The sequence below is a fragment of the Rissa tridactyla genome, chromosome 2 (genome assembly GCF_028500815.1).
Source record: "Rissa tridactyla isolate bRisTri1 chromosome 2, bRisTri1.patW.cur.20221130, whole genome shotgun sequence".
NCBI classification, from domain to species: domain Eukaryota; kingdom Metazoa; phylum Chordata; class Aves; order Charadriiformes; family Laridae; genus Rissa; species Rissa tridactyla.
The window spans coordinates 46,695,863-46,707,447 of NC_071467.1; the positions used below are offsets into that span (position 1 = coordinate 46,695,863).

Below are 11,585 nucleotides of genomic sequence, written 5' to 3' on the forward strand. Positions count from 1 at the left end.
CATCCTGCCTGCAAAATGGGAAAGCTAAAATGCACTATAGCTTGACAGCACCTGCATTGTGGTAATGACCCCATGCAAGTGATTAATAGAGCTAAAATTGCAAAATCTGTGTATTTGACACAAAGGGAACAGAGCGCCAACTGAGCGGTTTTGGATCGTGAGTGTTTATAGAGCTGGAAACTAGAAATGTCTCTCTACTTTATATTAAGGGAAACAAAGAGTGTCATTGAGGGGTCCTTCAGAGCAGGAGTGTATTTGAAAGCTGCATAAATACCTTTTACTCCTTGAGTTACAATAACATTGCCACCTGATCACAGCTTGTGAACTTCAAGTTGAAGGAAAACATTCCAGTCTGTGAGATAAGAGTGACAGCTTGTTATCTCATTTAGGTACTCCATGATACTACACAATTAAAGCAACTCCTATGGGAGGGGGTTCAAAAGGTTGGCTGTCAAACTTCAACCCCTCAAGTTAAGGTTGCTTTGTTCTGAAAGGATGGTTTGTATTTGAAGTCTACCAAATCAAAAGTTTCTGGGTTGCATTTTAGATCTGCAGTATTTGTTCCAAGAGGCTGCAGTACAAAGCTCACAGGAATTATTTTTTTCTTTACATAGTTCCACAGACAAGAACTACAGAAAACAGTGGACTGGTCCACTAGCTTGAAAGCACAAGCATCACTTCTGCTCATTAGAAAAAAAGCTAATTGGGAAGTTTCCAAGTTATTCTACAGTATCAGATTGAATTTAAACTTCCACAACATTCTGCTCTGGAAAGTTTTTCCTTCAGCACACTGCCTGTAAGTACTGGTTTGGAGGAGCATTAAACTCATTTCCGTAGTATACACAATTTAAGTGTAGATACTTCTCTCACTGCCTTTCCCTGACTTATGTCTTCTGTTTGCTGTCCAAACTAAGCAAGAAAAGTCACCACTTAACTCAATGGATATTTTGGATTGATTTGCCATTTACATGCACACTGTTGCCCTTACAGTTGACTAAACTTCTCTACTGGCCAATTTTTCACATCTAGGAGACAAAGCCTGTTAGCTTAGGTTGGGAATCAAAACTCTGGCAGTTTTCCTGTTTTTTTTTTTTGTTTGTTTGTTTTGGTTTTGTTTCACCTCTTTCATAAACCTGCCAGTAGAGCAAATCCTGCGCAGAAGAACCAGTCTTACTCTTTCTTCTCAGGCACGTGCAATCTGCCCTAGACAGCCTAGGCCCTCTTAATGGTGCTAGAGAAGCTTTCTTCAAACTGTGGCACTTTCTGCAGTGGCAGCCTCCTAGCAGCTGTTTTGTGACCAGAGTGTCCTTCAGCTGAGCCTGAAAGAGTGCTTGGCACACCTCCTGTCTCACGTAAACTCACTTACACTCTCTTTGCATCCAGGGATCCCAAGATGGCAACTCTCAGATATTTTCATGCACAACTGCTTTAATAAACAGTGCTAGAGGTAAAATACACGTGCAAAAGGTGAACATGCATTTTGGGGCTCTCTATAAAAACTTCTGCAAATGAAATCCTTATTCCCCAAGCAAATGAAGCCCTTCTCTTTTCAGCAAGATTAGTCAGCTATTGGAAGTCCCTGCAACAAGATATTACCGAACCAAACACGCCCAAGCTGAATCAAGGTAGTAACTTGTGGAACAAATGAGCAGTCGGATAGCGTCCACAGCTGAAACATCCAACATCAGCTGAAAGCAGGTCTCTTTCTCACAGTCCAATGAGCAGTTTATGTATGCTCGTGGTATAAGTCCAATTTTTCTCCCTTTTTGGTAGTCAGCTTGCTTGTTAACTCACGTAGCAAAAATGCAAGATTCAACCTACGCTTTCCCATAAGATTGATTTCCCTGCAGGACCTGTCTCAGGCTGTGCTGCGCTCTGCTGCGACTCTCTTACGCCCTTCCATTCCTGGTCAAAACACGCCACACCTTCCACATGAGTCAACAGAGCAGGGCAGCATCTCCCGCAGCAAGCTGGGAAGCAGCCGAGAGGAGAGCCCCGCTGCGCTTCTGCAAACACTCAAGTCCTTCCCTTCAGCACTGGGTAGGATGCTCAGAGAAACGCAGTCTTGGTCAAATGTATTATCGGGAGATTGCAACAAATCGGCACGTGAGCTTGAATTAACCAGATCGGGCAAGGTCACTTCTGGTGAAATATTCACAGGGACAAATTCTAATTGACCCAGATATTTAGTTAGCATACGCAAGACAGCTGGAAGTCTTTGCAACGCTCTCAAATGACACTGTTTGGCAAGTTATCAGACTAAATGCCTTTTTCCTGTCGAGAGCACAAGCACATCATTTTACTTCAGCGTTATTCTGTTCTCCCTCAGTGTAATGTGTCGGTTTTGAGAAACTGCTGTATCCCAGAGAAGACTGTCAGGGTTCAGCTTTCCTACTCCTTTTTTGGTGACTAATTGACGTTGAAGTTTAATTTCCAGAATATGAAAATGATTGAGATAATATATTTTGACATACAAGATGTGTAGAGAATAATATAACTGAAGCCGTCTCAACTTTAAGCACGTGAAACAATGTTACACTGGGAAGTACGTTATTTTTAATCCCAGAAATCCCAGCATCTCAGTAGAGATACAACATTTTCTTGTTTGAAGTGCTGTGTTCTTTCCCCCTACTATTCCACACAGGCAAACAGGATGTGCAAGCCAGTGTAAAAGTTTTCTGACACTAAGAACTCAATAAATTCAGGAATGCAAGTTGCTGCTTCTTTTACAGTTGATTTGTTAATTTGGAATAAAGCCACATGTTTTGGCAGTCCACATCCCTGAAGAGGTGGGCCTGTCTCTGCTTGATACCAATGGAAAGGCATCCGGTAGCACGGCAAGAGAATCCAACTCAAAGAGAGTTTTTATGTTTGTACACACACAGAGCGCTGTTTATTTGGCTGTTGCGGGACTTAGCTGTGGGTGCACGCCATGGGGTGAGCTGGGAGTGAAACCCCTCCATGGTCAACGCGATAACAGAAGTGGGCAACAGGAGATGTCTGGTCAAAGTATTGGTCTTGTGCCAGGGACTCGCACCAAGAGGCAAGCCCAGCACGAAGTGAAAATAAACTCTCCTGGGGACAGCGCAGGATTTCTTCAACTTCAGAAGCCAAAAAAATTAGAGAACTAGAAAAGATAGGAGGGAAGGACTCTACTGCGCAGGACACATTGGGCACGGAAGGCACATATTATTAAAGAGCTTTAATCTCACCTATCAGATCTCTCTTCTGTTGGCAAGTGCTTTATTTTCTAACATGTATTTTTATGTTCTAATAAAATCAGCTTTGTGGGCTGGAAGCCTCTAACACCTCACTTATGCTCATGTAATAGAAAAGAGTGGGTGGTCCCCCCATAAATCTCAGGCCAGCTCCAGGCCCTGCAGCAGCGCACTGCAGGCACAAAGGCTGATACCCAGCTCCCATCAATTAATTACTCCTGAGGGGGCTCACCAGCACCTTCCAGGACCAGCCTGTACACTTAGGACTATGGGAAAGGCAGAAAAACCGTTCAGTTTTACCTCAAACATCACTCTGAGCAAACCTTTTCCTGCAATTTCAAGTTTTAGAAGGGAGTTATCAGGTCATCATGAAAAAAAACACATAAACACCATACTGTACAGCAGGACATACAGGAAATAAGCCTGTACCACCAATCGTAGTGGATTTAAATGGATGCACTTACGCTACTGCATGACATACATATTTTATTCATGTCTTACTGCGTATCACCGGATTCAGTAAAACCTGGAATAAGATCTTCGTGGTCAAAGACCAGAAGGCAGCACTTTGAATTTCTTGCAGTAGCGCACAGTGCATGCTGCGACAAAGCAGCATCAACCCCTCTGTGCCACATTGTTTTAATGGACAGAACTGTACCAGTAGCTACGCGTTCCTTTCAAAGGAAGACAAGAGATATCACTGCCATCAGTCAGACAAGCGTTGCTTGTTGCCCTGTTCCACAGCTACATAATAAGTTCCCTGTCATTCGACAAGCCCATCGCAGGATTTCTCTGTCTGGTTTTCCAACATGATCACACGTTGCCTGTACTCCCTGCATCCCAGTGAAGGATTATTGCTGCAGCACAGATGATGCATCATCCTAAAGTCATACGCAGGATGCTAATCACAGCCTTTACCCTATGTGGCCTTCAAGCATCTTACAAACATACCTCAAAATCATTGTCTAAGGCCAAGTGACATCTGGCTGGAAGTTATATTTCTTTCTCTATTTGTTATTTAGATCTCAGTTATCTGAGCAGACTTGTCATTGTATACCACATCCTTTGTGATGCCTGTTTCAGCTTGCACAAAGGAGCTGAAATTCAGGCTTCTTCCTTCTGATGGAAATTGTTCCCAAAACGCATGATTGTCAGGTGGCTAAAAACTGAAAAAACTCAAGTGTACAAGACTTGTTGTTTGAACTCAGCAACTTGGTTTGACTTGAATTAAACTAGGGCAGCAGAAGCCAGCTGACTCCTTTCTCTGACAGCACCGTCCTGAGGAAAAAAATATTATTTAAGGAAATCCAGTCATCTTAAAGAAACTGCAGTGATTTCAGGATCTGTAAAACCCTTCTGATTTCAGGATTGCACAATCTAAACAAACGACAGCTGAACAGGAGAATCCATAGTGGTGTGGTGATTCATAAAGCCATAAGGCACCCAGCTAAGCAGGGTCAGCTTGGGTCTTCTCAGAGGTACAGGTAAAACTGACTTTGGTTGACCCAAGAACGTAGAGAAAAAAGCATTTCTGTCCTCATCCAGGGGTCAGAAAACTCACTTTCTTGGTGATAATGGAAGAGATGATGGGAAACAAGACGACACATTGAAGACTGTGCAGGGACAGAAAGGTTTAAAGGCTGGGCCAAGACTCAGAAGCTGTCATTGTGACAGGGCCTCTTTCCCTCCACTCTGCCATCCCCATCCTCCTGGGAAACTCCCTCCACCCAAGTAATCTGAGATTTTATGCTTGAATCTTCTGATAGTAGAAGTACTGAAATGTGAAGGTACTAACGGAATACCGCCCCAGAGTAACCCAGCCATCACTGTCAGTCTTCATAGACCACCTCAAAGAAATAAGTTAGTAAGAGATTGTCATTGGCCATCTGCCTCTTAATTACTTGGCTAGCCACTAAGAAGTCATCTTTGTGGACTTTCTGCATTTAGTGCATGCGTGGCTCCAAAAATCAAGTTAGAAGAGGAAGACAGCACCCTAAGGCTTGTAGTTTGGCTACCCAAAAAGTAACCTTTTGAAGATTTATCTAAATTTATCGAATATAGTGAGTAATCAGCCATAGGACAGTTAGTGTCCCTTGACTCATTTGTGTTGAATAGCAGATTAGTGTTAGAATTACCCTGGATAAGTATTTTATTCCATAAACAATGCTTTTCAAGTCACAAAACGACAGAAGTCACTTTAATCCCTGCTTAGAGGGGTGACCAAATTTACAAACACATGTTAAGCTACGCAGAGATGTCAAAAAATAACTCTACATTACCCAAATGAAAGAGCTCAAGCTTTCTCCCTGATTCAGAAAACCCATGCAAAAGTATCCAAAGAGCCGAGGCATCTAAGATTCTCTGACAGTGTTGGCAGTACTTTCCTCTTCCTTCATCTGTCCCATTAACTGTACTAATACAACACAAGATAACAGCAAATATTTTTTCACACTTTGGTCTACACCAGGCACTTAAAATAAATGCAATGCACTGAAAAATACCTATGAACAATCTAACTGCAGCACATCAACCTCCCGGAAGAATGGCAGCGGATAAAGCCAAGGGGACTCCCTCCCCGGACACGACTGTGCTGTCAAACAAGACTCCTCTCACCACAATCCAACACAGACGCAATTTGTTCCATATCAGTAAAAACATATGGTAAAAAGCAGAAATGACCACACTGCTCAAGTTAAGCATCCTACAAGCTTACTGTTGACAGCAAAAGCTCCAAAGAAAAACCACAGCATTATCAAGGTGGAAAACGTGTCTATTCAAATGCAAGATGCATTTATTTTCTTGTGTCTACTAATCACACAAAGTCAAAATGCTCTGACAGCCTCTTCAACTTACGTCATACCATTTTGCCCACCACTCAGCTTTTTGCCAGCTACATTAACTCACAGTTTTGCTTACAGTTTGAAAAAGAGAACCCATCAACACCACCAGTTTTGTGGAAACCATTACTTTGGTTATTTTTGTAGCACATGGTAGTTACACCAGTGTACTCTGGAGAACAACTAGTAGGCTAGTGACCCTCAAATACTTCCCATGTTTTGTGCACAATGAATAACAAAAATATTAGTAACTTCTACTCCTTCTAAATTGAAGGCTCACAAGAGAAAACTTATTCTTCTCCAATCTAGTTAGGTGCAGATAAAGTAATTGGAGGAAAAAGTTAACTTTTAAGACATCTGCCTCTGGTTGCTTACTAAGTTTTCAAAGTCTGGACTTTCTTCTATTTTCCCAGAAGCCTGAAAAGAACTCCTAAAACACATTGCCAAGGTTCATTCCCCTCTCTCCAATTCCTTACAATTCTTCTTTAGCATCACACCAGCAATAAGCCCAGAGCTAGGTAACCAGTGTCATGAGACAGGCTTTTTTTTATGCTGACAAACATCCTTGACACATCCATGCTACACACCCTACATTGTTGTGATCACTTTTTGATACAATGCATTTGACTTCAGTTGATGATTCTGAAAGATTTCACCCTGTCATCTTGTAAACTGAGAGAGACCTGTCTACAGAATTATTGTACCAACATGAACACCCGTGTTCAATAGCAAACAAACCTTTACAGCACTTAATTTCACTGAGGGACATCCACAGTAACTCATAAGACCTCTACTGAACAGAATAGCTTACAAGCAATTATTTGCATGTATACATAAGGAAACTGCAATGCAGTCTAAACCAAAAATTATGGCAGGAATCTTGGGTGTATCAAAAAGTCATGACTAAGTCATAGCAATTGTGCAATAAAGCATAGTGTATCTTTTATTTGTGTGCTTGAGAAATTAATGTTGGTATGAGTTACAAACAGCAGCACAATCACAACAACCACGTTAACCTTAGTGTTGTGGCCAGGTGGTGCAAATTAGCCCTCAAAGTCATCAGTCTTGAAAGCCTGACCACCCCGTGACAAATAGCAACCTCTCCAAACTCTAGTAAGTTTGGGGATGCTTTGTTAAGGTTGTTTTTTCTCCATTTGAGTTAGTGTTACAGGAATACAAAGCTACAGAGAACAAAATTCCTATTACACATGGCAGAGAAAATACAGACCTTTGAAATTACAATAATACTCAGCTCTCTGCCACAGAAATATTACATGTGAAAGTGAACTAAAATAGTAAAGCAGACTCCATGACTTACCTTACCCTGCTGTTTCAAAGATTCATTTAGAGGAGCAGCCCCACTATGGGAACCTTTACGAGGCCTTGACATAGCAGAATTTTTATATATATATTTTTTTTAAAAAAAAAAAAGAAGATAAAATCCTGTTAAAACTGCCAGTTGTCATTGACTGGTAGAGAAGAGCTTTCCCCCTAGAAAGCTTCCTTTTATAAACCTCACCATGGGAGTGGCTAAATGACTGGTTCCACCCTTCACCCCACTGAGAAACCCAGAAAGCCTATAAAATCTTCTCTGGAGCAAGATAATAATTTTGTCAACTTGTCACCTGTTCTGTTTTAAAAAAAAAAATAGATAACTAGTTGATAGTTTCACAAGCCAATGGGAAAAATTTAGGTAGATAAAATTAAAGTTGTCTCTAGTATTAATTTGCAGTTCCTCCAACGTGGTCTACAAAAGTTTAGTGGGTGAGCTTGCTTGGTTGTTTGCTTTCTAAAAGCACTCCTGTAACCACCTGAGGGAAGTCTAACAGCTTTCAGTGTTTACTTGTATTAGAGATGCATTATATGGAAAATCAACGCGTTTATGAACTTGCAGCAATTGCCACTTGCATCACCACTTGATGAACCTCCACCACCAGTGAAGGCTCTTGTTTTCATCACTTACATCATGAAAATGACGCAAGATCAAAGCCCTTTGCATGCCTCGTTAAATCACACACATGCCCTCACTGTGGAGAGACCATGACCAGTAAAAACTAGAATCAGTGCTTTTGTCCTCTTAACTCCTCTACATCTTATAAAAAAGTCAACTTTCTTTTTTCTCAAGGCCTAATTGAAGAGGCTGGGGAGATGGACTAGGATGTTACCACTAAGGCAATATTGCCTGCGGAGTTATATATTGCCTTGCTGTGTAATACAAACACATCTGCATGTCTGCACTCTTGTTTCTTACTCAAGTTTTTGAACTATGCCAACTGATAGCTTTTGTATTTAAGAATACAAGTATAAGGAACTGTAAGCATAGCGCTCAAGGTTTTATTTCACTGAATAGTTGAGGTTATCCTGGCACTCCTGCAAGAGCTTGGGTGTGAAATCGGAGTTCTTGATGTGTTTGGCAGGAGCTCAACTATGCTTCTATCATCTGGGTTTACTTTCAAGGGAGTGATTAGGAAATTATGTTCTTGTTAACAAGATCTGTGCAAGTAATGGCTATTATGCCCAACATTTCCTGTATTTAAGCTGAAGTGATTGTTCCATCTTGATATGAAAAGTTGAGGTATTTTCTTGAGGATTAGTGATTTGGGCCAAATCTTAACTTTAAAAAGTATTACAAGAAGAACATTCATCCCTTTGCACAGTACCAGGGCATTTCTGTCTGAAAATGCTAACTGGTCTCTAAAATATATATATATCAACATGGCACTTTTACTATAAAATTAGAATATCAGCCTGTGCTCCTCTTCCCGCACCTCCCAGAGTGTCAGATGAAGGTAAAAAGTCGCCTTCATTGCAACAAGAAATTTTCCTTGTTAAAGTACAGCATTCACTTTTCATTGCTTCTGTACCTCTGCAGGCAAGATAAAGCATCTTTTACTTTAAAAGCCATGTTTAAAGAACAGATATGTGTGTCCCTTTCTGCAGCTGAAAGTCGGCAATCTCATGCTCTACTGTATGTGAATGCAAAAATTCTGCAGTGTTCTCCGAGGGCAATAAAACCATTTCACCCTTTAAAGAAAGTCTGATGATTTGGGGAAAAAGACAACATCTTGGCAATTTCACAAATGGAACACAGCATGCAGGAGTAAAGCAAGCAGTTCTATTTAAATGCAGAGGTGGGAGAAATAGAGAGGAGCTCACTTCCTTTCCTACCGCTGTGAGGTCCTCCAGCAGAGGCGCACACCTTGGGCAGGCTTCTTCTCTATCTGCTTCAGCAACAACTGACATAATGGGTCAGTTCTGTCGCCCTTGGTTGAGCTGTCGCTTATTTTGATTTGTTCCCTAGGCATAGTGGGGGAATCCACAGGTGTGGATGAAGGAGGAAGGATATCATGGGAGATGGGCAAGACCAGAGCCCAGGATACGAGTACTGGCCTGTTGTGCTCAGTGCAGCCAACTCTGTACTGACGCACTTCCTAGACTGGGGCTTGAAGACATGCTCTGTTTAGAAATACAGGACTGGGAAGATACCAGAGATGATGCTTTAACTTTTAAAGGATCTGCTGGTTTAGCTGGTAGTAACTATACCCCAATACTAAAACATGAAACGGTGAAACTAAGAATGGCCTCATCTGTAGCAGCTAGCAAATAAAATCAAGAGAGAAAATTCTCAGCGCCTGGGATTTGCTCCTAATAAACCCCACAAGTGGGGAAAAAAGAATAAGTCTTATTTTCTGAATATCACCAACGCCTCTTACAAGTACGAGGGCACACCTGCGCTGCCTGCCAGAACTACTGTGTTACTGTCCTACTGGCATCACAGCGCTGTGCAGCTGTAAGGGCAATCGCACTTCTCGCCTTTATAACCAGAGGAAATTGGTAAAGCTTAGTTGACCAGATCATATTTTAGCAGCCGAAACTAGGAGAGGTGAGGACACAGCTGCAAGCCAGGGGCTGGTGGGTTAGTCCTTGCTGAGGAGGCATTTTGGTCATCCCCATCCCTGTTGATGTCACCTCGCTTTTGCCAGCTGCTGCCGTGCAAAGGCAAGCCTCAGAAAGACATTTGCTTTCCTGAGCAGGGGCGGTTGCAAGAGCTCCTGTAAATCTGCTCATGTTTAGCAAGGCATCAGTGTCTAAAGTACAGAATCAATGTGTCTGCTGACACTTCAGGCTCAGGGGAAACTTAGTCTGAGCGTTAGTCCCGTTTTGTTCCCCTCCCTCGTCACAGCCGCCCGGATCAAAAGCTCTGGGCTTGATAAAGCAGCGTGTTCAACCCCTGAAGGCAAAGAAAGCTGCTCGCTCCCTCTTGGTAAGGCACGGCGTCTTCTGTCTCCGCTGCTGCGGCTACCCTGAAAACCTCTGCTGCCCCCCCCTTTCCCGGGGCCCTGCCTCTGCTGCTGACCCCGCCGCCGGGCCGGGGACAAGAGGTAGGTGACACACGGCAGCCGAGCCCCTGCCTGGGAAAGGAGGGGTTTGAAGAGTCGGGGTGAAACCACCGCGGCCCTTCACAAGCAGGAACGCAGCGGGGCAAGGTGTGCGGCGTCACACGCACGGAGTCTCTGTGGCGCAATCGGTTAGCGCGTTCGGCTGTTAACCGAAAGGTTGGTGGTTCGAGCCCACCCAGGGACGAGTTCCTTCCTTGCCTCGCAGCACGCGGGTTGGAACGAGGGGTAATCTTTAAGGACCCTTCGCAACCAAAAACCATGGTCTTGTTAAAAAAAACCAAACACACACAACAAAAAATAGGTGAAAGTAAACTGATGCAATCAGTGCTAGTTTTGTGAAGTAAGGATATGCAGCTCAGGGGAAAAGACACAACACAGATATTAAGAACGTGAAAAATCATCCTATAAGAGATGCCCTTGTATGAGAAAGAAAGGGGCACTCTTGAAGCAGCGGTAGTGTGCAAGAGCGCAGGGTTCCTTCCAGGCACAGAGAACAACCACCCCAGAGTGGCTGAAAGCCCGGACCTTGTGTTTTTCTTAGCAGAGTATTTTTTTGGTCATCATCTGGAATTGTTTAATTTGCACTTCAGAATTCTTCCACGGGGCAGCCAACCCAGAGCTGCCGTTCAAAACTTCAGCAGTTTTCCTCTGACATTCCCCCAGCTGTTTTCAGCTGCACCTTGCACCCCTGGCTTCCCCTACAGAAACGTGTATTCCTACCAAATTTCCTGTGGCTTGCTAACGAGGCGTAAAGATGTTCACAACCAACTGCCAATGTCTAGTCTCTTGTATCTCTAAACTTCCTGCTTTTTTTTTTTTTTGGTAAATTTTGGTAAATATTTCTTGTTATTACGACTGATACCAAAGTTCATGAGGGAGTTAAAGAGTTAATGGAGTCGAAAGAAGTAGAGTAGAACTGACTATAAGAAGTTCCTGCAATTAATAATGGGCGTGAACTTGAGCTGCAAGAAAAAGATGTAAAAGTTAGCAGGAAAAAAAAAAAAGAACAGTTTTAATGCTTAGTCTGTATATGTTGCACACTTTATTTATGTCAGACATTTTAAATATCCTTTCCAGCAGGCCTGCAGGCTAACCTGTTGAGGTGGAACAGAGATGGATGAGTGGGATGT

The 11,585-nt window shown here is 42.7% G+C and overlaps 1 protein-coding gene and 1 non-coding gene across 2 annotated transcripts in view; one reads left to right on the plus strand and one right to left on the minus strand.

Moving 5' to 3' along the window:
- Nucleotides 1-7,514, minus strand: part of MAPRE2 (microtubule associated protein RP/EB family member 2) — a 93,732-nt gene extending 86,218 nt beyond the window's left edge. The window contains exon 1 of the mRNA XM_054190476.1: nt 7,374-7,514. Coding sequence (XP_054046451.1) covers nt 7,374-7,445 — 72 coding nt within the window. The 5' untranslated portion in view covers nt 7,446-7,514. The remainder of the gene's footprint in view (nt 1-7,373) is intronic.
- Nucleotides 7,515-10,565: 3,051 nt separating this feature from the next.
- TRNAN-GUU (transfer RNA asparagine (anticodon GUU)) lies at nt 10,566-10,639 on the plus strand. The gene has a single exon. It is a non-coding gene; the product is annotated as a tRNA-Asn (tRNA).
- Nucleotides 10,640-11,585: the final 946 nt, after the last annotated feature.